Source organism: Neolamprologus multifasciatus, chromosome 23 (assembly GCF_963576455.1).
Source record: "Neolamprologus multifasciatus chromosome 23, fNeoMul1.2, whole genome shotgun sequence".
NCBI lineage: Eukaryota > Metazoa > Chordata > Actinopteri > Cichliformes > Cichlidae > Neolamprologus > Neolamprologus multifasciatus.
In genome coordinates, this window is record NC_140460.1 from 27,932,858 (window position 1) to 27,959,950 (window position 27,093).

At 39.7% G+C, this 27,093-nt stretch overlaps 1 protein-coding gene and 6 non-coding genes across 9 annotated transcripts in view; 2 read left to right on the forward strand and 5 right to left on the reverse strand.

Annotated features, from left to right (window-relative positions):
• Positions 1-850: 850 nt before the first annotated feature.
• The window catches only part of LOC146491863 (N-chimaerin), a 30,977-nt gene continuing 4,734 nt past the window's right edge, over positions 851-27,093 (reverse strand). For 2 of the 3 annotated variants that reach the window (XM_085150473.1, XM_085150475.1), the window contains exons 5-15: positions 22,109-22,140; positions 21,839-21,952; positions 17,505-17,631; positions 15,953-16,114; positions 11,516-11,593; positions 10,782-10,866; positions 10,186-10,359; positions 9,487-9,564; positions 9,266-9,403; positions 8,190-8,295; positions 5,060-8,070 (exon numbers count right to left, since the gene is read on the reverse strand). In XM_085150473.1, the coding sequence (XP_085006599.1) occupies positions 7,899-8,070; positions 8,190-8,295; positions 9,266-9,403; positions 9,487-9,564; positions 10,186-10,359; positions 10,782-10,866; positions 11,516-11,593; positions 15,953-16,114; positions 17,505-17,631; positions 21,839-21,952; positions 22,109-22,140 (1,266 nt within the window). In that variant the 3' untranslated portion in view covers positions 5,060-7,898. Of the gene's footprint in view, positions 1,081-4,501; positions 8,071-8,189; positions 8,296-9,265; positions 9,404-9,486; positions 9,565-10,185; positions 10,360-10,781; positions 10,867-11,515; positions 11,594-15,952; positions 16,115-17,504; positions 17,632-21,838; positions 21,953-22,108; positions 22,141-27,093 lie in introns of those variants that run through there. The other variant, XR_014872266.1, reaches the window with a different exon arrangement.
• On the forward strand, positions 2,100-2,171 carry trnae-cuc (transfer RNA glutamic acid (anticodon CUC)). The gene has a single exon. It is a non-coding gene; the product is annotated as a tRNA-Glu (tRNA).
• On the forward strand, positions 2,348-2,419 carry trnad-guc (transfer RNA aspartic acid (anticodon GUC)). Its single transcript has one exon. It is a non-coding gene; the product is annotated as a tRNA-Asp (tRNA).
• trnam-cau (transfer RNA methionine (anticodon CAU)) lies at positions 2,845-2,917 on the reverse strand. The gene has a single exon. It is a non-coding gene; the product is annotated as a tRNA-Met (tRNA).
• On the reverse strand, positions 3,363-3,433 carry trnag-gcc (transfer RNA glycine (anticodon GCC)). Its single transcript has one exon. It is a non-coding gene; the product is annotated as a tRNA-Gly (tRNA).
• On the reverse strand, positions 3,616-3,688 carry trnak-cuu (transfer RNA lysine (anticodon CUU)). The gene has a single exon. It is a non-coding gene; the product is annotated as a tRNA-Lys (tRNA).
• trnam-cau (transfer RNA methionine (anticodon CAU)) lies at positions 3,939-4,011 on the reverse strand. The gene has a single exon. It is a non-coding gene; the product is annotated as a tRNA-Met (tRNA).

Here is a 27,093-nt window from a genome sequence, read left to right on the forward strand (position 1 = left end):
TTTGCATTCAACCATGAAAGGTTTTTATTTACAGACGGAACAGTTTGTATTGTCTGAAGAAAAAACATTTTTATCGCAAATGTTGATTCAGATTTTGTCTCTTTTTGTTCTCTTGCATCCTGCTGTTAAACCCAGCCACAATGGAGTGGCAGGGAAATATATCTACTGCCCTTCAAAAGTGCATTCTCTGTACAGGGACAAGGGCATGGCCAAGGAGATGACCTGGAAGGAGTTTCAGCAGTCTCCTTTCTACGAGGCAGAGAGACAAAGATGGGTGGAAGAAAAAAGGAAATAGGGGAGAAACTGTTGATATTGTACATAATATAGTTTAGTTCTAGTTTTGTAATGTTTATTTTTTTTATATAAATAAAAACTGATTGTAAATATAAAAATGTAAATAAATTCTGTTCTGTAAAAATATCAGCACAGCTCTCTTCTTTATAACCTCTTACCTGTATGTTTATATATCTGTGTGTGCTCACCATCAGGTATTCAGTTTTAAAAAGCTCTGAGTGCTGCCCTGAAAGCTAACATATTATTTCTAAATCACTTCATGTAATGATAACAAGCCATCCGTTCTCTAGTGGGGTCTCACAGCTTTTATCTTCATAATCTTTCTGGTTGATTTGTAATATAAGAAACATGACTGCTGTCTTTTATCTGTGTGACTGTACAGCCTGTTTCAGACATGACAACCAGACAGTGTCTGAAGTTATCTTTAATACATGCAACACAGCTGGAGATAGTCCAGACACTTTCTCACTTCTGATGATAATATTTTTGGTTTAGGTATTGTTGCTTTCTGGCTTGAAGCTTATCTACAAAAGCAGTTCAATAAGGAGAGATCATGTGGAAAAACCGAACAGGATTTATTGAGATACAGAAATAAATGTAACTGTTAGGCAGTTAAACTCCAATGACCCATTATAGCAGAAGAAATCTCAGCAGTGACAGGATTTTGCACAAGCCACACCCCAGAGTCAAAATGCTGGTAGTGATGAAGATGGAGGCTGGGACAGGGTTCTGAGTGACCACGGTGAGGAGGAGAAAGGAGAGGAGGCGGGCTGCATAGCTGAGGATCTGAAATGCAGAATGGCAGAAGCAGAAGAGCAACAGATTTAAAGCATGCAGAGTGGAGGCTGGCATGCTCGGTGAAGGCAGGCAAGAGCATAACTGGAATAAAGTAATGATGTCAGTACTGAGTTTGTGCTGGAAAATGAATAGATATAAACTGGCAGCCACCAGGAAGCAGACAGATGACTTATTACACATCTTCCTTATTGAAATTATGCATAAGCTTAATTTTCTGTGCCAACAGAATGTATCTGAATTATAGTTTAAACTTTAATCTTTGTATTAAAAGTTGGATATCTCCATAACTGAAGAGTATATCTGGTTTGTGATGATACAGTTTATTCTGAGTTATGTAAACTTTCACACAGTTGTTGTGAAAGTTTTCCATTAAATAAACCCAACAGAGCCTTGGGTATAAACACCTTCTACAGAACCAAAAGGCAGTACACAGCTGTTTTCACACCTTTGGTCTTCAACCAGAGAAAAGTTCACACTCCCTTGCTTCCTCTTACAGTGGAGAAGACAAAAGATGAACTTTTCCCGTGTGAATGCCTGCTTCCAGCTTCCTGAGATACCTTCTGTTAGCAGCATGAATGTGTGAGACATTGAGGCAAAACACTATGATATAAATAGAATGATAATCAAACAATAAGAAAAAGCAAAGTGAAAAATAAATGTTATCCACATTAACTAAATTAAAAATGGTGTTTATCTTTTGATAATGTAACACAGCCTTTGTCCCAACCAGGACTCGAACCTGCGCTCAGACGATTCAGTGCCAAAAAAAATCCATTTTTTACGCTGGCTTAAAAGCTGCGATTTGATTGGCTGTTTCTCCGTTACACCTATACGCGGCGGGCCCCCGCGTGGCAGGCGAGAATTCTACCACTGAACCACCAATGCTCACGGACGTGCCAGTTTTCCCACCGAATTCGCGCCATTGCCCAAGCGCTCCTCTTGAGGCGCAACGGAAAATGTAGCCCGATACAGCCACGCGTCACTCATCAAGACACCGCTGTCGCACCTCCCTGATGGTCTAGTGGTCAGGATTTGGCGCTCTCTATGCCGCGGCCCGGGTTCGATTCCCGGTCAGGGAAATACATAAATGTTGCCATATACATAAATTCTCTCACATTACTCTCTCTTGCCGCTGTCACTCCTAAAACCTGCCCCTCTTGCGAAACAAACAAATGACATATCCCCCACTTTTACTACTGTTATTCCGATTACTGGTCTTACTACTTACTTACAGTAAAGAGTTGACATAAATATCTCCTCGTTAGTATAGTGGTTAGTATCCCCGCCTGTCACGCGGGAGACCGGGGTTCGATTCCCCGACGGGGAGTGTAGAATTTTTTTTTTTTTTTTTTTTTTGTAATAAGGTAAACCTTTACTATCCCCACACGTGAGAAATTTATTGGGTGACAGCTGAAAGGACCGTGCAAAGTTTCAAGCAGCAAAAATTAAGTAAAACAATGGAACTGAATAAAGTAAAAAGAATAACATACTATATAAAGGGTTCATAAACCTTTTTCACGGTCATATCCAAGCTTTTCAAGCACATTGCATTAGAGTGGACACTCTAATGACCATATGAAAATTAAAACAACTCATCCTAGGTTGACTTAAATGCAAAAGCTCAGAAATGAGCAGAGCTGTCTTAACAGCCTGCCACACATGGGGGTGCTGGAAGTAATAGTTGATTATACTACAAAATAAGCATATGCATAACCATTTGCAAAAACAAGAAATGTGTGTGTCAAAAGAAACTGCCCCGTGTGAGGCTCGAACTCACGACCTTCAGATTATGAGACTGACGCGCTGCCTACTGCGCCAACGAGGCCTATGATGCAATACACCAATGGACCAACAAAAGTCATATTACCCCTGAACAAATAAAAATATGCTGAGAATATTAGAACCAAGAATTTGTCGATATCTAAAACCGGGCAGCAAGTTGAAAAGGTTACGGATTTGAAAATGTAGGGCTGATAACTTTATTTGTCTCTTTTATTGATGCTTTGACATCATTGGTGTTGTGATTTGACGCAAGAGCCACCCACCCCCACTTCCACGCCCACTGACCATCCCCCAACACCACCCACCATACCCCTCATGTCCCATTCTACCACAGGACTTCAAACAGACTTCAAACAAGTACAATTAGGGTCTGTAATATTGACAGTTAAGCCAAAGTAAAAGCAACATAAAAAAATAAAAGCAAATGTCTCTGTGTACTCAAAAAACATAGAAATTAATTTATCGACTAAAAAAATTCAAAAGATTGTTGCATTGGCCGGGAATCGAACCCGGGCCTCCCGCGTGGCAGGCGAGAATTCTACCACTGAACCACCAATGCTCACAGCTACCCTTATCTAATCACTGAATTAACATGCATACATAAACAATGTCTCTCATGATTTCCGTGTTTCAGTGGTTTCCCACTGAAAATGACATGTAAACTTTCTAGGGTCCAAGCACTGGACATCAAAATTACAAAAGAAGACAAACAGGAAGCGGGGCAAATGAGGAAAAGTCTAACGCCCAACGTGGGGCTCGAACCCACGACCCTGAGATTAAGAGTCTCATGCTCTACCGACTGAGCTAGCCGGGCTTGGAGCTCCAATCCCAACCCCTACTTTTTCAAAATTCACACTTCTTCTTAGTGAGAATAGGCTTTAGCATAGTTTTACAGGAAAGAAAGGCTATAACTAAAATTGATATCCAGTCCAAGCAAACTAAAAATTTTAAACTACATGACGCAGTAGCTGTGAAATTCATGTATAACTATCTCTAAAACACATCTCTAAAATGTACTCAAAGTGCCATAAAGTCGATTCTGTTCATATGGATACAAAATATTCTGCCCCGTGTGAGGCTCGAACTCACGACCTTCAGATTATGAGACTGACGCGCTGCCTACTGCGCCAACGAGGCTTGCCACTACAGTCAACAGGAAGGCTTTTTACACACAGCGGAGCTAAAGCTACTATGGCACTGTTATAAATAGGTAAAATTGGATACTGGAATTTCGTGAAGATCAATTGTTTTCCAAAGGGGTGAAGTACACTGTGAGTGCACTTTACCTTCCACTCATTACCCAAAACGCAGCAAACTTAAAAAATGTTAAACCTGCTGACAGCTAGCACAACAAACAAAACTCTTTCACATATGTTTATTAAAACAGTCATATTCAGCAGCTTAAAAAGAAGCAAATTTGCACTTGTGTTAATAACCAAGTAACTGTAGTTTAGGCGTCATGCTGATGCTAATGAGTAGTAGGTAGGCTAGTATTAGTGGCTAGTTGTTCGCTAGTCGCCACCTCAAGCTAACAATATCTGCACAAAAACACGTTATTTTAAACTTAACAGAGGAAATTCACAAAAAACAATACAAGCGTCCTCATTCTAGCCCTACGGTGCCTCACCTTGTATCATATAGTTAACATCGTCTGCGCTTTTTTTCCTCGACGCACATGGCCGAAATCCGTGCAGTCACCCGCTAGCAAACTCCTCTCCAGACTCTATTTCCACTGAGGTTTGCTTTAACAATATAAATAGAAAATAACTCGTTTGTATGCTTCTCGAGGCGACCTAAATTCATGTGGTTATATAGTGGTAGTCTTGCTATGGTGTGTCCGAGTAAAAGCCCGCATCACGACCAGTTCGAGCAGCAAATGGAGGACGCTCGAGCCAAGTCATGAGCACGTGGTGTGAAAAAGTACAAGGCGTGCCCGAACATGAAGTTTTGCTGCATAGCGCTTAAAAACAGAAGTAACTACCGTATCAAAGTCCATTATTTTATCTTACAGACTTAGTTACTTCACTTTTTTACTATTTATTTTTTATTGATTCATTTATTTTTAAAACACTGATGTCTAAAACCACCATGTATTATTTAATTTAGAAAATTATGGAGCAAAATATTTTAAATACAATGCTTTAAAATAGTTTGATATTTTGGAAGTCTTAAAAATTTTGTTTAGCCACAGTATACAATATTGTCTCAGTGTTAAAAAATGTTAAACACATTTATTGGTTTTTGAAAATTAAAATTATACTAAAAGAAATATTGAACTTAAGAGGGAGGTTTTGTTTCTTGTCACTGCTCATAACACAGATACAGCAAACTGGTTACGTTCCAGGGAAATTCAAAAAGTCATCAGAAATTCTGTATAAAGGGATTTGTTACATTAATTCAACAGCATTGTTACAGAATGTGGTATAATAATTATTACATTATTACAACCGTTGTTGTCAAAGGTTTGTTAAAAGTAAGTCAGAGCTGCACTTGATTTAATTAATTATACTACAATTAGTAGTTTATTAGCCCAACTATGGATAAGGATTGAAAAAGAAAAAGCTATAAAATCTCTGTGCAGCAGTTTCATGCTCTGTATCATTACCATGTTAAACTGCAATGTCCCCATTAAATCAAATGAATACTTGACTATTTTCTTTCTATCAGCTCAAAACAGTCTAGCTGTTCCCCTATGACCGCTATCATCTGTCATCACCCAGAGAACTGCTAATCCCTGGATATTTTCTCTTTTTCAAACCACCGGTTGTGTGGGAAGATCACAGTAGATGAGCAGTTTGTGAAACACTCAGACCAACTTGGCCTTAAATCACCTTTCTTCCCCATTCTGGTGCTCAGTTTGAACTTCAGCAGGTCTTCTTGGACACATCCATACTCAAATGGATTAAAACACAAAATTCAGACGACCAACTTAAAGTCATATTTAATAATTTAACTTCACCATGCATAAACCATATAGAAAATACTTTACAGCAATGACAATAAAAAAACAAAACAAAACAAAACCAAAAAACCCCAACACATTTTAATCATGATGCTAAAAAAGCAGCCGTCACAGATCACTGAAGGGTCACAAGTTTTCATCAGGTTAGTCTGATAAGAGTTAGTCTATGGTTAGACAATGTAAATAAAGAAAACAGATAACATGAAAACATAATCCATTAGAAAAATGCTGATGTTATTTTTATGTTACATCAATTTGATTTACACCCAGTAACTGTCCTTGCTTTACAAAAAAAGAAACCAAACCAAAAAAAAGCCAAAAAGGTCTTCAAGCCGGGTGGGTCTTCACTACTCAGTGAACCCCCCGACAAAAATGGGGGGAGGAATGAGTAAAGGTGAGTTGTAGCAGGTGGGGGTACATGCAGAAAGCCTTCATTTTACACCTCCACCCTTTCAAATGGCACTAGTTTAACAACAAATAAAAAAGCATGGACAGATGATTTCTATCATGGACACTGCTTTTATGGCATCAAAACATTACAGCAAACTCAAAAACCTCTGTAATCTGTCACCTGCTCTAGTCAGGGAAAAATCTCATCTTCACTGCAGAAGGCAGACGTTAAGATATGAAATACAGACTGACCTTTGGGCTTGAAATTATCATCACTTCCTCCAGTTTCACAGTTAGATTAAGTGGCATCAACACAAGTGACAGATACATGACTTCCAAACATGTTTACAGAAGGAGAGGCAAAGCACTGATGCAAAGCAATTGGGATTCGATTTGATATTAAAACTTGCCCAATTATCCCACTCAGGCCAATAACAGAGATGGGCCTTGAAATTATTAGTGTGCTTCATTTTGTTGAATTGCAGTCGGGCGAGTGATGATGAATTTAAATTAGTATTTTCATCGCAAAAATCTCCTTCATAACAAAACACTGCTTAATTACAGCACCGCTTTATACAAATGACAAACCAAAGCAAAAACAGTACTGGCCTCACGTATTTGCGTTTATAAGTTGTGTCAGAAACAAAATTTTCACTTGGAAAGATGCTCTTTCAGGAACTGGAAAAACGCTTCCTTTAAATAGACTCTCGCTGAATTTTAAGTGTCATTTCCTGTCAGGTTTTTAACGCGCGGAAAGTGGAGAAGTGAGAGAATGAAGGATTGTTAATTTGCAGCTCCGCCCGCTTCATCGCCGGGCGCAATTACACATCATCACACCACAAAAAAAGAAAAAAAAAGTAGAAAAAGAAGGCGGTTGGAGGTTGCTGTGTGGTTATAATTCAGCGACGGGGCAAAATGGAGAGCTGTGAAGCAAAAGCAGAGCAAAAGAAGAGGAAGGAAAAAAGAAAGGCCATAGGTCCAAATCACTTTAGTTCCATTTGGAGGAATGAGTATGCGCCAAACGTGAGCAATACACTTTTTCCAGTCATTCATTCATTCATCCGGCTGTCTACTGTTAGGAAGCCAGTGCTGCTGCTTCTTCTCTTCAAGAGGATCAAATGGGACACACTGACACTAAGAAAACAAGAAAACTTACCAGGACTTTCAATGATAAACACTAACCAAGCTAACATTTTCAATACAGTCATGTTTTTCCACAATCCAAAATGTCAAGGCATCCTTGTAGGAAGAAATGACAAGAACGTAAAGATAGATGGTGCAGTGTTTCTACCACACATTGTTAATTCTCTCGCTGATACAGGGTGTTTGTAATACCAACTCATAGAGACAAAGTAGAGCTCGTTGACTTGATGTTTTGCTCCTATTTTCATTAAAATTTAGGGAAATGCTGGGTCCTTCCATCCACTTCTTCACTCAAAGCTGCTGTGTCTCAAGATAGATTTTGTTAAATTGCTTTCATGAAGACAGACATTTCCTTCATTCTCGATTTATCCAACCATCACAAAAGCAGGTAGTATATTTTTTAATCCTCTCTAGCGAGACACAAGTATCTTGCATGTTTCTCCTTCATTTTCTCATTAGAAGCCACCTTTTTATCTTTAAAAGCATTCACGTGTCATCCCCAGTCTCTCTTTTTATCTCCTCTTGCACCTCAGAACAACACATCTTCATTGGTAATGAGACTTTCCACCACAAGTCTCTGATATCGGATATCGTTGAGTGCTGTCATGGCGTCGAGCTCGGGCGCCCTCATAAGCGTTGGGCCGAAGACGATGCCTAAATTCTCGCTAGTCATGAGATTCTCCTTCTCGTATTGTGTCACTCTGAATGAAGAAATTGACCAATTTATATAATATGTAAAAACAACAGTCAAATAATAATGGAGATACCAAAGAAATAAGTATGTAACAAAGTAAAACAACTGCTTGTGTGTGTGTCTGACCTCTTGAGGTGACCCATGAGGTATCGCAGCGTCTCGCAGTGAGCTGGTGGCAGCAGCTTCAAGGCCTCATGGAGGGCCTCCAGTCGTTTCTCTGGGTCTGTTATTTCTACAACACACACACACACGAAAATATTGAGATAGTGCACTATACAAATGATAGGTTTAGCCTCCAGGTCAATATTTTGAAAAGAAGTCTTTCAAAAATAAAAAAAATAAAAAACAAAAGACCTCAAGTCTCATTTGATTTAACAATATTTTCCAAATGAGTTTATGACCTTTGTCACAAGTTTTAAGTATTATTTTAATGAAATTCTATGGTAATTTACCACATTTGATCTAAAATAAAAAATAAAGCAAGCTATGACTTTGAGTATGTGTAATTTACAATTTTGTTCTAATTTTGGGGCCCACTATGTAGAGATTTTGGCCTTTAAAATAAAAATATTAAATAATAAATATCAGGTCTGTGATGAAAGTATTTTTAGCCAGCATCATACAAGCGTGGTTTAATTTAGGTACCTTTAAAGTAATTTCTGTTCAAGAAACAGCCCGAACAGACATAGACTTCTGTTAAGGAGGGTAATAGATACTCTTTGGGTAAAGTATAAGCAAACCAACCATACCACATTATCACCTCCCCAAAAACCAAGATGGCATAGTTCCATAAACTTTAACAACCAATGGTGGCTACGTCCATCTTCTATTTAACAGTCTGTTTTCAGGAGTTCTAACTAAGGTTTTATTGAATCTATTTAAATTTTTACAGTTATTTCAGAAACCTAAATTTCTCCAACAGGAAGCTTAGAAGTCTCATGAGAGTGAATACTGGCGTGTCTAAACCGCCTTCATTTGGCTAACATCGGTTAAAAATGTAACCATGCAATTTTAACTGATGTTAACCAGGGGTATTCAATTAAAATTTAAAGAGGATCCAGACTGAGAGTTGCCTCTTGGTGACCTACAAAAGAGAGGGTTGTCTAGGACTCCTTTTGTTGCTTATTTCCCTATAACCCTGAACAAGTCATCTTTGAGTTTTAAGGTAAATTGTGGTTAAAAGCCTGAATGTTAAGACCTACTTGCAGCTTCTATGAAGCGTGGGTAGGCATCATACGTGATGAGGGGTATGGGCAGCTCTCTGAAGTACAGTTTGAGGGCTCCGGTGATGATGTTGATGTCCTCGTAAGCATTTGAGGATATGTCTGCTTTCTCTCCGTCTGTGGAGGAACAATTGTGCGCATGACATTTAATTTATTTGGCAAAAGAACCTGCTTATGGAACATTGGGGAGCGACACTTACCTCTATCAAAGGCCAGTTTGACGTCTTCAATCAGCTCGCTGAAGCCTGATATTCTGTATAAACCTTCTGACTGAAGACCTGGAAGGTTTAAATCATACCAATATTAATTTGATGACTACGATAAGCTTAAATTCTACATAACCAACTAAAAAAAATTCAGTGTACAGCCTCTCAGATGAGAATGCTTTCTATTTATGACTTAAAGAAATGATCAAATTTATGTTTCTTTCCTGCTATTAGCAAATACAACTGAAATGGATGCAAAAATGATTATTAAACACACACAAACACAACATATGTGAAGGCAGAAGGAAGAAATAAAGCGTGGGGTGAAGACTTCAACTGTCTCTCTCGCTCCAGTCAAGTTCAATCTTTTCAAGTCTTTATTGATTTCACGTATTAGTTTCACTCAAGTCATCAATAAAATGCTGTCTGCGGCAGCTCTCTAGAGGGGAAAACTGTCACTCTCCACACACGCACACCTACATTCACAGATGAAGCTGCCTGCGTACATCTTTTTAGCATTGAGTGGGTGGGCTGACACACACAAAGGCAATCGCATCTTGCGTATGAACGCCAGCCTTGTGGGTGTTCTCCTTTCCTCCCCCCACTTCTCTTAACCTTGCTGCAAACAATACTTAAAAGCCTTTTTCTGTTATATAATCTCTGAGTCACACATATGCGCTCTCTTTCTCTCACCTCTGGCCTCAATTTCCTGTATACACATGTCAACCACCATGGGCCTCTTGGTGTTGTGGGCTTTGACCAGCGTTGTCAGGTCACAGCTGTACACCTTCTTGACGTGCCGAAGGTCTGGCTGGCAGTCGTTGGGTACGACTTTGGAGCACTGCTTATGGACGTTCAACCCACAATCTGACAAAGAAACCCAGAATTTTGTTTTACGTCACTTTATGTCCATTTTTAGACATCTCTGTTTTTTTATTTTTTATTTTACTTGTGATGATCCTTAAGAGTCATTGCTAGACTGCATGATGAAAGTTGCTTTTAAATGTAGGCGTTGCAGAAGCCCAGTTCAATCACCCACACATGCAGTAGTGATCACACTGACAGTTTGTTCTTTGGCACCCAAGCCAGTCTTTTAACATTTTAAAATCCATGAAACGGCGCAGATGAGTCAACAACAGTGAAAGTGATTAACTTTAGCCTGCTCTCCTACTTTCAAGTCATGCTTTAAGACAGAAAGTACGAGTGAAAGAAGTGGAAACTGAATCATGATTGGAAGACGAAAATTACTTTATGTCGAGAAGGAATGCGTTTTTTTGTTTGTGACTTACCTGCACATTTCACTCCCTGAGCGATGAGACCCCACATGAAGTTGGCACAGTACTCACACCAGTGGGGACCCCTGAATGTATGAACCTGGTTAAATAGGCATAAAAAAAGACAAACTCGATGTGTTTAAACGTTATATTTGCCACAATAATTATTAAACAGCAGCAGATTGGGTCAGAGAAAAAAAAGAGTGAAACACATCAGTCAAAATAGCCAATAATTGTATATTTGAGAGAAAAGGGTGGGGAAATTATTCATATGATCCAGACTGGGTCAAGTAATACCTGAATACCAGCAGTAACCTTTATTAGAGACTGACAAAAGACTGATGGAGACACAATAGGAGTGCTGAAAGGGTGCTCAGAGACAATTTATAGTGAGAGCAGAGTTTTAATCTGCTCATTTATTGCACAAATTGGCTCTGAATAATGAAATGCTAATAACCTCCATCACATCGCAGTAATCTTTGTGTCTGTGTGTGTGTCTGTCCACATTTCTCTTGAGCTCGGGACACTGTGGCTCTGTTGCGCCTCTCACTAATAATACACAAAATCATTATACAGGAATCTAAAAGTAAACAAAGGCTGAAAACATGAAGAGTGTGTGCGTTTGTGTGTTTCTTAACACTCTAAGCCTTCTATGGTGAATTTGAATAAGTCCCCACGAGCTGAATCAGCGATCCTGGCAGCACACTCACACACATAAATAGGATTGGGGGAGCAAATGAGTGTCTCACCTTGAAGTTGTGGACCTTCTCATACTTGGGCGCCAAGTCGCTCTCCCTCAGGGTGGCCCGCCGCACCAGTGATGTGAGCTGTGAAAGGGCAAAAGATCGGATTGGATGCCAGAAAGTGGAAGCAGGGGAGGTGGGTTTGGAGGGGGCTGTTGCCCGGTTGGCTGCAGCACCGGGGTCCGAGGAGCCCGCGGAGAGTGGCAAGGAGGGAATTGAACCAGCACTGGCATTCAAGGCGAGCGCGGCAGTAAACAAAGAGCCCTTCTGACTTATTTCCTTCTCGCCTCGCCTGCGTGACTTCTTTTTACCCCTTCTAACAACATACGACTCTTGGCTCGGCATTGTGGGATCAACAGAGAAAAAGAAAAAATAATATAAAAGAAAACAAAGTTTTCCCACTGATTAAAACAATAAACCAAACAGCTTGCTGAAAAATGTAATTATTCTTAAAGGCTGCTTTAAAATAAAATAAATAAATAACATAAGAAAAAAAAAAATCCCAGAATAATTAATACAGTAAAAAAAAAAAAAATAGCAAAACAACTATCCTCAAATCATCTCACAGCTCTCACAGCATCTGACAACAACAACCCAAACCGAGGAGCCAGCATGGGACCAATCCTGCTGTCTTAGAACCACAAAGATCAACCAATCAGATTAGCGCTGCATACTGATGGGGTTAAATGGTGCAATTCCAGTTCATTAAAAAACAAAAAACAAACAGAAAACAAACAAACAGAAAAAGCCAGGCAGGCAACAAGAAATCTGTCCTGAAAACTTCAGTGAATAAAACTCAACAAATCTCCACTCCTTGGAAGGTGTTTGTGAAATCCTGATGCGACAGAATTCCTGTGTCTCGCTCCCGTGTAGGTGAACGCGTCAACCCACATGGCTCTGTATATATATGTGTGTGTGTGTGTTAATCCGCTTTCCCCATCCTCTACACCAGGCAGAAACAGCGCTTGGGAGGGAGGGAGGCGGAGAGAGCCAGAAGAGGAGGAGGAAGGTGGGGGGAGTAAGCTGAGCTACGGTGCAGCAATGGATGAATTTAACAGGTCACAATGAGAGGGGAACGAGCCAATCAGGATGCTGCATTTTCTTGTTGTTCGTCACCAATTCTGCCACCTCGATTGTCCCAGGAGAGACGGCGAAAAGGAGGGAGAATGAGCTGAGAAACAATATGTTGTTTCATTCATTCCTTCACATTTTTTTCTTCCTCTTTGTTTCCCCCCCCGTTTTCCTTTGTCATTCCACCTGCAGCAGCTGGACGCTTTTCCACTAAAAGCTTCCAGTATTTATGACAACTAGGAGCTGCTGTATCTGCCTTATACACCCGGCGGTAACAGATAAACACAAACCTTGTGTCCTCGTGTTGCTCTTGGGTTGCATCCATTGTCTCATGCCACATAAGGAACATTATATAAGAGCAGTTTAGTCTGGACTTAAGTGCACTTTAGAAGACGTCCCTTGTTAATTACTGCCTCTGGGAAGGGGGATGTTTTCTCTTTTTTGACTTGTTTTTGGGCAAAGAATATGTAAGATTTACAAGCTGTGTGTTTTCTGTGGTCCCACAGATAGATATAACCAAAGAAACGTGCAGATTTTTTCATCAAAAATCCAATTAAAACAAGCTGCCACACATCCAACTTCATTAATTCTCAGCTTATACACACAACACAGTGAATATGTATGACTGATCATGGATATTTAATGACTGTTGTCACTGTGCTGAATGCAGCGGGGTGCAGGTTGGCTCACAAAAGAGCACCTTGATCACAGTCAGATGCAAAAAGGGCTAAAAAAAAAAAAAAAAAAAAAAGACAGAAAAGGAAGAAGCATAACAGCTGTAGATAAAATCTGCAGAGCTAAAAATCACCGGATATTACTGAGTTTTTCTATCATTTTCTCAGGTAGACCAAAAAGTGCAATCTTATTTTTCCGCCACATTTCACCTCACCGTCCAGTGATTTCAATCTGATAACAAGGGTTTAACAATTAATGTTTAAAAACGCACGTCTGAATCGCCCTCAAAGGCACAGTAAAACAGAGTTTAACCCCCGTAACTAAAGGTGATTAGCTGCATGAAAAAAAATACGAATTTCCATCTAGTGGTTGTTGTCCCCACAGCGAGCTGCCTCTGGTCTCAATGTCACTGGCGTACTGCTTTGTCTGCAAATCCACCCAATTATGAAGGCACACACGTACACAGGACCACCCCCATCATTCACACACACACACACACACACACACACACACACACACACACACACACACACACACACAGTGATGTATGAGGTGCAGTGCAGGTGGTCATGCACTGCAGGTCACATAAGGCCTTATGAGGCTGAGCAGTGGTTTAGCAGATAAACATACTGCACTGTGGGTGTTTGTGTGTGTGTGTGTGTGTGTGTGGGAACTGGATTATATTATTGTGTGTATGTGTTTGTGTGTGTATGCAGGGGTCTTGGGGGTTTTGTAGTATAAGCCTGCATGCAGCTGCATGCACTCATCAGCACAAACTCACAGTCGCAGAACTGAAATTTGCATTAGAAGTTGCTCAGTCATTAGCATCCAAGAAACCTCGCATCTTCCTATTTAAAAAAAAAAGAAAAAAAAAAGAAAAAGAAAAAGCCTCCACCTACAGGAAAAAAGTTTTCCCTCAGTCCCTGCTTTAACACTCTAATTAATTCACATCTGAATGAAAATTAATGAGCCGACAACAAACTTGATTCCTGTATACTTTGTAGCTTTTGGGACATAGCAGGTTTCTGCAGGCAAACTGCTGTTATGTAATTTTACTGCAGAGCCCTTGGCTGGAGGCCATCTCTCCTCTGCATCCATCCATCCTCCGCCTCCTTCTTCTTTTTCTTCACCTTCTTTCTCCATGTTCCTCAACTCTCATCCTTCTATCCTGCTGCTGCATTTACACCAACTTTCCTCTGCTCATTTGAATTCTCTACATGGTCTCTTAACATTTAAAGACCTAATCTTTTTAGATATATGTGTTTATCATTTATACTTTTTGGTGGTATATACGCTCACATTAGGCATTATGAATGTTATAACCTCTAGTAACACAGGTAAGGTTCAGAGACTTTAAGAAATTACATAATACCTCATACTGCTCACAGTATAAATCCAGTATGAACTGAACTATCACTTGTTAAACTGAAACAGAAATGTAGAACTTTTTATTACCACGTTGTATACACTGTTACCAAAAATGGTTAAATAGCTAGGAAAAACACGCCCTATCAATGGTCTGCTGCACTTTTTCAAAGTCTTGAACAAAATTCTGTTGCAGATACAAATTTTGGCGACCATTATGTTGCGTTCAGGTGACGTACGCTGAACATGCAACTTGAAACGGACACAAATGGAGAACGTAACACTGCACATTGGCCGAACCTGATAAAGAGGTGATGGGATTCATACAGACATCTGAAAAGGTCTTTATGAACAGGAAAAACCTGTACAACTTATTAAAATACATTTACACACCCAAAATTTATGCCTTCCTTCACATTTTCCAAAGCTGTCAGGCAGGTCGGATTGAAGTCTTTTGCAGGGCCGAATTTGGCCACTGTGTCCTATGTTTGGCATCCATGTACTAGAGGATTGTTGCATTGCTTGGACCAGCCTAAAGTAACAGATTTACATTAATGCAGCGCTTTAGTGTAATTAACAGTAATTAATTAAGTCGTGTTATCTGAAACCAAAGTCTGTGATACTTTTCAAAAGTCTTAATTCAGTATTTAGAGGTGAGTGAAACGAAATTCTGTCACAAATACAAATTTTGGTGAATAAATGATAATCACTGCATGTATGACCATGCTTGTGAAAAGTTTAGTTCAGATTGGACGACCCGTTAACAAGGAGATAGGGTCCATACAGTAATGTATACATTATGCTACTAAACCAGCAAATAACCAAAATATATAAATTTCTTTTTTTTCCATTTTTAATTATCCCACATGTCTGGACTTCACAGTGTAGACTCCAATGTCCTCATCCTTTGCCACTCCTCTGATTAAAATGAAAAAACTAGGACTCATCTCAGTGACTGTAAACTTCAGCCAACATTTCTTATTCAATCCCCCCGCCAAGGCCTTCAGGTCAGTTGCCAAGAACACATGTTTTTAAGAAGCATCTTCCAGAGTGTCTACACAAGATCCTTCTTAAAAACCCACATTTCGACATTACTTGTAGGAAGTGATAAGCCTGGAAAATATTGACTTTCATTGTGATTACAGATTAAGGTTTATCATTCTTATTATTCACCCTCTAAAGCGCTAAAGTATAGATCCTCTGAATGATCTATTCAAAGGTTTTGGACAAGTCTGAACAATAATTATGAAGTCAAACTTGGTGCATCTTACAGCAGATAAATGACATCATGCTGATAGGATATACGATATCTAGATCACTGATTGTCCTCACCCTTTCCTCTGTGTTATGGTCATCTTTGGCTGGAGTCGGTCCGTCAGGTTCCTCCTGGCTGTGAGGGAGGTGTTTTTTCAGGGTGGGCTCCTGGTTCAGAGTGGTGTATCCCACATGCTCATAGATAGGGTTTATGGTCATCTTAGCGATGTACTCTGCTGCCTGAGAAGAGAATTAAATCCCTGTAAATTCATCCTGGGAAACTGTTGCCTTGTCTTTGTATCTCTGGAGGCAGCAGACAATTTTTTTGGCTTCCAGGGAATAAAATCTTGCCTCTTACCTATAGATTTGGCCCCGTTTTTAGATTTATAGACTTCTTCCAACTTATGTTTAGGTAGTCTATGGGAAGTTCAGCGTTTCTGTGTCCCCTAAAACCTTACATTTTTACTGTTAATTTTTCTTTAGCTGGCCCACAACTATAACTAATAATGTTCTTCATTATCCATGTTTTATGTCCCGAGACACTTTTTTTGTAGTTGAAATAAGCAAATAATACATAATGGGACTTCTGTCTTCTGAAAGAGATTTGAATTCTGTTCATCTGGACGTAGAATTTTCAGTGGGAGAAACATTTTGTCAATCATCTAAGTGATTCCTTCCTCAACCCTATAAAAAGTACATTTGCGCAATGACTGAAACTAGCACTACTAACTAACAATGGGTCGTCAGATCAGTTTCATGATCGTTGATATGCAAATTCTCATGATCACTGATCAATGACCATGAGTACCATTCACAGAGAGTTGGGGAATGGCTGCAATCACAGCATTTTAAAATGATGAAAGATATACTTATAGGCCCCCTCCTTGATTCAGAGATGGTGTTTCCCTTTTCACGGAAACGGCCTCCTTGACTCCCCACTCAAACTAACGTTTCTCCCTGTCCAGGATGTGCACAACTTCATCACTGAACGACTGGCCACTGGTCTCTAGTTGGAAACAGACTGCAGACTCGTGGCCTAATGAGACAGCTCTTCTGGACTGTGCCATCTGCTTAGCTAGGGGTTGTTTGATTAATTTTCAATGTGATCGTCATTACAATCTGCATATCAATGTATCAATGATCATAAAACTGACCTGACGGCCCATTGTTAGTCAGTGTTTACTAGTTGCTAATTTGGGTCATTATGCAAATATATCATTTATAAGGTTGGGTTGGTCAAGGTTGTTTAGTTGAGACTGAATAAGACAGTTGAATGAATACTGACATGTTTTTCCCCCTCACAATACATCCAGATGAACAGAGTCAGCTTTCCAGGATTTCTTTACCAGGATGACTGAGCATGCATCAAGGCATTTCAATTTTCCTTCTGTCTTTGTGACTTTTTAAGGAATTTAAGTGTTCACATGATCATGAAAGTGAATAAATATGTGTCAAACTGACGGATTTACACCTGTCAAAGACAGTAAAACTTTTTTGAGAAATGTTGCCATTCTGACAAATACCCATCCATAATTCATACTAAGGCATCACAGGCTTTTATGTCTCTGCTGAACAGGACTGCTATAAATAAGGGAAGCAGGAGGAAGGACAGATCAATGCAAAAACGCACCTTTGTCTCGATATAGAGTGTGATGAGGCCATCTGTGACGAGGTCATGGATTGACTCAAACCTTTTTTCCCCAACAAAGTGTTTCCCGTCATGGTAGAGACGGAAGTTTCTTGTCTGGTTCCCAAACCTGCAGATAAAAGAAATGAGCAAATTCTGTTATTCGGTATTTTGAAAGTCAAAATTTATGTTAAATCTTTTCCTTGAATTTTTTTTCAATGAATGCATCCTCAGGGTCTGACTCAAACCTTGACAAATTTTGATAAGAGAGGGCCTATAAAATAGCAATAACCTTGTATCTGCCAGTCTTTGCAAGTCAAGGGTCAAAAACTGAGGTTATCTGCAAAACATGTCGTTACTCTCTCCCATTTAAAATCCTGTAGCTTTGCTTTCCGCTAAAACGGAGCCAGAAAAGAGTGGCACAAACTCTAATCGACACACAGACTTTGAACTGGGCCACCACACGTGCGCTGTTATTTCTTCCTCAGCGGATCACAATGAGATTAAAGCAGCACTGTTAAATCATTAACCCAAAATCCAACCTTTCTTTTTTCTACCACTCAGACTGGGACTCAAGTTTATGAAAGGGTATTTATGGAAGGTAATTATAACCACAGGGGTAAGGAGGGACAGTAAATGACTGAGAACAGTTGCGCAGGTGGAAAAAAAAATGACACAGCTATGAATAGACCAAACTGACCCAAAACTAAATTCAAATTAAGCCATGCACCCATTTAAAAGTGTGACACCTACTCTGAGAAAATGATAGCTCACAGTCAAGTAAAACCAACAGCAAAGTGTTGGCAGCCGGGTAAACTGACAGAAAACAAGAAACAAGCCTTACTGTTAACAGGCTTACTCTCACTCTTTCACAAGCCTTGCTGTGAGGAAACATGTGCACGTAAAGTTGAGCTCCTTTGAGCTGTTTAAAGGTTGACTGCAGAGATAAATCCTCACACCTTACAGCACCTGAACACAATTAGACAAGCTTTAAAAAGCAGCATGCACTGTCACACAAATGTGTGCTTGTACAGACAGAAAGGTGTAGCCTTGGTAGTTAATATCATATTCTGTGTCTGTATTTCTTCTCACTCTGGCACTGGATACTGTATCAATATAGTTTACACTATGCTTTGAGATGGGAATAGGGCCGATAAGGGGGAAAGGCCTTGAAAAATCTGTCACAACATATATCAAAATGTAAATATTTGATCATAATACTCTAGCTCTATCATGGATATTTCATAGCTATAAATATTGTGTATGGCTACCCAAGAACTGCAGATGGCTAACAGCTAGTAGCTAAACTTTGTATAAACACAGAGCTAAGGCAGTCAAATGATGGAAGTTTTGAGGTTACAGCTTTTCCTTTCAGTAAATTTGATCATGTAGAGATTCTGGTTCGTACTAGAGCTATGATTTATGTATCGCACTGCAATTGTGTCCCTTTGCATATTTGCGTACAGATAGGGTTTTTTTCAACCAATAGAACTGTGCTCACATGCAGTCCATAAAATTAAACCATAAACCATAAAATATTTCCTTTATGGTTCAATTTATACTCCATCCATCTACTCTCTTCTATTATCCAATCCTCTCAACGGGAAATTTGAGTATTAAAAAAAATAACAAGACAGAACAGTCGACCGACATAAAGTATTCTGCACATTGTGCGAGAAGGAATTTTCTTTTCACCGAAGCACTTCCAGCTTAAAATATTACATTGACACGAAGCATACGTTAGTCGGGGATGCTGCTAGGACCTTGGCTAACGCGTCACCCAGCTTGCGACAAACCACTCACGGAGCATCGGGGACTGAGTAAGTCTACCTCGGAAATATTGACTGACACAATTGCCAAGTGGATTGCAACAAACTGCAGACCTATTAATATCGTTGAGAACAAGCGCTTTACATAGCTTTGGTTCCTTCGTTTCAAGGACCTGAAGTGCCTCTCCAAGAGTGACAGAGAGAGTGGATAAATGTTTACAGAGTTTTTTGTTAACATGAATGTTTAAGATGTTCAATAAACATGTTAAGTGCATATTTGAAATGAAATGTGATTAATATTGAATAAAAATGAATGATATTTAATCATGATTAATCAAAATGAATCCACAGTAACCCTGTGGCGAATCAGATTAAACATTTTAAATGTTTGACAGCACTAATATATATTATATATTAGTGCTGTCATTATTATATATTATATATATATATATTATATATATTATATATATTATTATATATTACTATATATCATTACTATATTATTATAATAACGTGGCGCACAGCGCGACGTGAAAAACATTTTTCTTGTAAAACAAAGGGGGGCCTAGCAAAAAGAGTTTGGGAACCACTGCACTAATATATTAGTGCAGTGGTTCCCAAACTCTTTTTGCTAGGCCCCCCTTTGTTTTACAAGAAAAATGTTTTTCACGTCGCGCTGTGCGCCACGTTATTGTTTACACGAGATGAATTGCAGAATGGCAGATAGAAACAAAATACTGTTACTGTTAATCTGATTATCTTCAGGTTTTACACGCTTACATATACACACGCAGTTACTGTTTCTCCATTTAGAAAGGCAGAGGTGTCACGGTGTGATTATTTTACCTGTAGTTGTTTTTTTTTCCCTGTGTAATAATATTCAACATTGCTATCAATGCATTTTTCAAAAAATGCCTCTCTGTGCAAAATGGGTTTAAACACATAAACAGCTGTAGGATACTGTTTGTCTGTAATTTGAACCGGGGGAAGAAATCATGGCAGGATCAGCCTGATATTATTTGTATCCCACTGTAACTTTACTGTATAAAGAGCTAACATCTCCAAAATGTCAGGAGTAGTTAGTCATTATGAGAAGTGTTTGTGAACTAAAAATCAAGAATGTGGGATACTGTTTGTCCCTAATTTGAAGAGCCCAGCGCTGCTCCCGATGAACGGAAAACCAATTATGCAGGGGAGACCCACCACTTGTGCAGGTGAAGCCAAAGGGAAGATGTGCTTCACCATATTTTCTAGTCTTTGGCTTAGAATGAAGTTGGTTTGGAAACATATTCAGCGATGCTTCATCTCATGCTTTGCGTTTCTGTAGGCGCCCCGTGCTAGCAGAGTTCAAGCGTTTTGTCCCCCCCACCCCCTTTTTCATACCGCGTCCCCCCAGCCATGGCTCTGCGCCCCCCCTTGGGGGCGGGCCCCACACTTTGGGAAGGTCTGTATTAGTGTATGTTGAAGAAACCTATTCAAATTCTCTTTGAATTTAAGCATCCTGATCAAGTAATTGCGATTAATTACAGAAAAGTGTGCGATTAATTAGTTAATTTATTTTATCTATTGACAGTACTAGTTTAAACCTTTCAGAACCAAAAGCTGCAGCCATGTTTCTTATACAGTCATGTTTCTGTCAGATTTCTACTTTTAGCTGTTACCTTGCTATTCAATTCTATCCGGTATTTAAGTCTGATGTCATTAGCTGTGTCTGGGCCCAAACTACGCTGCAGGTCCCAAAGTCAAGCGATTACTGCAGCATCACTGAGAGTTGAAAACTGTCTACATTCTTTCATCTGTAATAAAATGATCAGTGTGGCTTAACGGAGTTAGAAGTTACCAGGGAGTTAGCTTGCTAGTTTCCATCTAAATATATTATAGCATGTTCTGACTGAGAAAAAAGGTAAAACTTACAGCTCTGCTATCACTTCCATCATAAATGGAGACAGAAAACTAAACAGCAGTGACTTTTGCAAGGTTACTGAAATTGGGCTAGCTGGTATGTGCTAGCTAATGATGTGCTACGTGATCGCTACCGACACACCTATGTTAGCATAATATAAACAGTGAAGCTGGAGGACGAATGCTAACTTTTTCCACTCAATAGAAGTTAATGTGAGGGTTCCCGATGGTTAGGGACAAATGCAATTGCATGGCAGGATGTTGTAAAAGGACCAAACTTCAGTCAGGAGAACAAGTGAGATAATCCATCCACAATACGAGGTTAGTCATTAATATACTGCTGCATTGCCTGGGATGTAGTTACATCGTAAGGTTTTAAAAACTGAGCTTAAAAATTAGCGGTAATAAAAACCGAAAGAGGCCGACAGTGATCACTGACTGTTTTAGGGGCTTGTAGATTAAATAAAACAAGATGCAAAGCATTAAAACATGTTAAAAACACAACAGCCTTATTAAACGCAGAGTAGTTTGGGCCCGGAAGCAGGATTCATCACGTCATCACTTAAAGACGATGCTCTTACTCCAGAATGCTCTTCTTGGTTTTTTTTGAAAAATCTAGTGTTGCCAATAAGCTCATGTTTGTTCTGTCTCCCCAAACTAGCATACCTTAGAGCCAGTGTGTAAGTGCCTGGCTGCCTCTGACTCTCTCTGATGAGGTAGCTGCCCTCTGCCTGACTCAGTAACTGGTCAGCCTCTTCTCTTGAGATCATCCCATGGAACCTGGATGCAAAAATAGCAAAATGTAAGCTTATTTGATAAACTGAAGAATCTAATGAAGAAAAATCCACATATCAATTGAAAAGAATCCTCATTGTTTATAATGTAATGACACAAAGTCCTTAACACAATCTACTACTACAGAGAAAGCCAACTTACTCTCTGCCATAGTATTTAGGTCGGTTTTCCACCTGTAGGGGAGAGGGATGGTGATTGTTAAATAAACAAAACATTAAAATAATCTCACAATACAGTGTGTAAAATGCTTTAACACTACACAAGTTGTGTGCTCTTGCTCAAAGAGCATGTAACATTTTCAGCATTTGACTGTAAGCCTCACTTAACACTCAGCGTGTGTGTGCGTGTGTGTGTGTGTGTGTGTGTGTGTGTGTGTGTGTGTGTGTGTGTGTGTGTGTGAGTGAGAGTTTGTGAGTGTGTGGGCATCAAGAATATTGCATGAGTCAGATAAAAAGGAGAGCATCGTGTTATTCTCAGCAAAACTGCTGTTGAGCCAATAAATCAGCAAGGGCCTAACAAACAATGGTAAATAATAAGTTAAATGCTCTATGTGCGTGTATGTGTATGTGTGTGTGTGTGTATGTGTATGTGTGTGTGTGTGTGTGTGTGGGGGGGGGGGGGGGAGAAACTCAAACACCATAAGATGTAGATAAGGAGCAATCAGGGAATGGAAATCGAGCTCTTGTACATGGAGTCATGATGGAAACAAGCTTTTATTTTTAGAAGAAATTGGAGCACAAACTAAATGCCTACTGACTCTAATGCAAAAGTGGTCAAGCTGGTAAAATCCCGAGGGGGGGGCAGAATTAGTCTAGCTGTTGAGGAGAGAGGAGACATGCGATCTCTGCTGTCTGCCATGCACGTGCACCTCTGGACAGCGTCCAGATCTGCTCTGAGGCCTGTCAGTAAACCATGCATGCAATGGACATACTGTTGAGTGCAAGCTTGGGGGGAAAAGAAGCAAAAAGAAGCTTATCTTCAGTCTTTTCAAAGTTTTTGAATGAAATGATGAAATAAAAGGGCACAGAGGGAAATGGAAAGATTTTTTTCACAATGTGTCAGACAGAGCGTGGAAGCAAACACATGAAATTAAAAAAAATAGTGGCTCTGAATATATGTCGGTACCAGCATTTACAGAGGCCAATGAAAAAAGCTAAATAAAGATACTGCATGGTTTGCCCACCAGAGGGCACTCTACAACTTACCGACATGTTTGGAACACCACAAACACAAAAACTAGCTGATCTGAACAGAGTCAGGCAAAAATAAATAAAAAATAAATAATAAATGTTAGGGAAATATGTTGTGTGTGCCTGAAAGGAAACTTAAAAAAAATTCAGCCAAAATATCAGACTTTTCACTAAATATTGGTGTCGGTGTCAGTATCAGTCTTTATTGGTCGGCTCTACTTTGAGCTGGGCTAAGGCTCACCTCTGTTAAAACTCTTCATGCAAATCTAACCAGAACATTTTGAGTATTTCTGCTAATAGGCAAACTGAACCAAGGTAGTAATGATGTCACTAAATGCAGCTAAAGGTATGTATTTGCAAGTTGTATGTAGTCCACTCTGTGAGCCAAAGGTTCAGACTTTGCTATGCACTTTTCTACTCTTGGATATCTGTGTGGTATCACTAAAAAGGGGATGGGACTAATATGGTCAGTACAGGCACACATATTTGCCTGTGAGCAGAGAAGTCACACCCACCAACCTTCTGTTTAAAAGGTGCAACCAATCAGAACAAAGCTGGCCCAAAGGGAGAAGGAAGGGTCTTAAAATGGCTTATTTCTGAAAAATGTGAATTGAAGGTCACCAAGGCCCAATTTAAGATTCCAACAATAAAAATATGGAGATGGGAATTACCACAATAGATAACCTTTAAGAAAGAAAAGATTAAATATTACAGCAAAATTATACTTTATGGTCCCAATATGACATTTCTCTTCACAATTTATGTGGTCAAATCACCTTATAATATTTTTAATGTATGGCAGATTAATTACCTTCCTCACACTCAGAATGTGAGGAAGGTAACTGGCAATACAATAATGCAAGAGCAAAAAAACCAAGAGTAACTATGCTTCATGGAAAAGAAGTGATAAAAGATCAACAAGACCCAACATCAACGTCATCTGAAACAACTGCTAACTTAACCCTTCAGTTAATATCAAGAGGAAAGCAGCTTTAACATGAAATCAATAATGAATGTTTAAAATATCAGTTATTGCACAGATGAGTACATTTTAAACTATTATGTGAACCAACTTGTCTAGAAAGTCTGAATCCGCTAAACCATGCCAGAAAATTTTAAACCATGATCACAGATTTACTGAAAATCTTTGAACTGTTCAGCCTATCCACATATTATATTTCTGATACTATATTTCAGAAACATGTGGCTAGTAAATGTTTGTGATTATTATATGACCTTTTTCCTTCAGAGAGGTGTTGTTATGTTTTATCCACTCAAAGAACCTGGTCAAGAACAGAGTTTTTCATGGCACTACTCTTGCCTCTGTGCCCTTTAAAGCAAAGTCAAATCAATAAACCTACAAATGTTTTCAACACCAAGTCACTTAAATGCACTGCAGGCTGTGTTTTCTTTTTTAATGTTGTGTAATTGATTGTTTGATTGCACTGCTTTAAAAATGTTATTGCCATAGCAGTAACACAGCGTAACCTCCGGTCCTCCAGCTAAAGGACACACACACTCTCTTTGTCTCCTTTGCACCACTGTTATGCACCACAAATTGTACCAAAAGTACCAGCAGCAGATAAGTGCTTATTGGTGCATCATTAAATCACATACGGCTGCACACCCAGGAGACAAAGTGGGGCTGCTGGTGGGGGGGGGGGGGGGGGGGGGGGGGTCTGCTTGCTGCCAGTCTGCTTGCTTCAAATAGGTCAGCGGTGACTACCAAACCAAGGCCAGGGCATCAGACACAACAGCTGCTCATTTTGCATACGCACGCACGCACGCACGCACACGCACACGCACACGCACACACACACACACTACTATCCTCCCATCATACCCTAAGATGACTGTCTTTACACACAAAAACCAGATGTACAACCCCCCCATCCATCTTTATTAATCCCCCTTGGATTTCTCCAACCCATGCTGAGCAGATGTGCTGCTGCGTGGCATTTAGTGGACATCAGCATCATGCCAAACCACCTGCGTGCCCTGGGCTAGGACAAAACCTCTTCTCAATAAACTACTCCACCACTAACTAAGATATAAACCCACTTCAGTTTGCTGTAATAATTAAATAAAGCTGTTACAAGTGAATTCGTTTGTGGGAATAACTGGATATTTCCTTACTACTTTAACAAGTGAAGCACCAAGCCTGCATTTTCAGAGGATGAGGATCAGCTGGAACACGACGCTAAGAGGTTTTTTCATGTCCTTTGTGTAGCTCTGGATTAGTGTAGCGTGTGACCTTTAGCACAACATCGTTTCTGATCTCTCCCATCTATCCTGTTATGCCTGTTCCTCTGCTAACGAAGCAGAACAGCTTTGAGTACAGCAGGGACAGAGTGTGAAAAATCCTGTTAGATTGCCTTAATAATACCAAAGCTAAACATAATAAGAACATGATATAGTGCCGGCTAACATCTTTAGATTAATGACAGCTTGACAAATGTCGCCCCTGAAAACAACTGAGAGGTGAAGTGCGGCAGAAAAAACAATCAGCCTTGGTACAAGCCAAGTCAGCAGTCTCTTTGAGGAGACAAACATGCTTACTCCAGACTTGATCTACACCAATAAGGTTTCTGTTGTTGGTTATTATCACACTCAACTGTCATTAAAACCAAGAACAGAAACTATGCTGATGCTAGAGATTCAGGGTAAAGGGGTCTCAAACTTATAGCTGAAGTCCTTTGCACGATTTCAGTAGATTTCACTTGAAAAATCCATGATGACACATGCCCATACTCTCTAAAACTTTTAACAGAACAGTGGATTCTTACCAAAGCATGGAAAGAAGCAGTTTTCTGAAGTAAGAGCAAGTACAACAAGTACACATGTAGACTTCATCACCTGCTTCACATGTTATATACATGCAGAACCACAAGATGTCACGCTGGAGCTCAGCTGCTTCCAGTGGACTGCAGCCCAGCTCATTGCTAAATTCCCCCCAGGTGTCCTAAGAGCCAAAGCCTGGCCCCATAATTAAGCCCATGTAGTATGTCATTTATCGGAAGCCTGTTTCAGTTAAGTGCTATCGCATCAGCTGCACGAAGAACACCAATACAATTAGAGCAACCTATATCCAACACTCACATTGTAGCATACACTGAACTTGACTAGATTTGTTGTGATAGCAGGTCAGAGGGCAAGCATGAAATGAAGTATTCCCAGAAGTTCTCAAATAAATTCAGAAATATTACTATATCTATAGTGTATGACAAAAAATAATCCAGGCATGGACTGTAACTTTACCTGTCTACTGTCGTGGCACTGTCCAGCTTGCAGCAGGTCACTATTGCAAAACAATGATTACAGTAACCAGCTGCAGACCAGCATATTGGGGTCGGAGACCGTACGACTATGTGACAAAAGACTCAGGAGGCGCAGATAAACAATCATCAAGGAGCTCCACAAAAGCGAATCGGTCAAAGCGCTAGTAGAAAAATACAAGACAGGAAGGGATATGGATAGCACAAAGTACTGGGCTTTAATATACATGGATGGCCTGCCCAAGTAAAGTCTATGTGTAGGAAACACTGTCCCAACATCACGATATGGGTCTGTCCGCGCTCTGTTTCACCATGTTTGTGTATCTACTCTGTGGCACTTAGAATATATGCACAGATATGCAGAAACAGACACACTTTTGGTGAACTGGCTGAACGTTTAGTTTAGAATTTAGTTAGTGCTCCTGCGACCAACATGCTAACATGGACACAATGTTGGACCACTTACCAAAACAAGAATAGGGAATGGATTTAAATAGTTATCAAATACTTTTCTGCTGCTAACATTCAAAATCTCACTTGCAGAAACCTTAACTTTTAAAGAAGCAAAGGTTTATCCAGATAAAGGGATTGAGAAACATCACCACAAAATACTGCAAGTGAAAAATTCAATAAAATTGACAACTATGCTCCAAGTGTGACA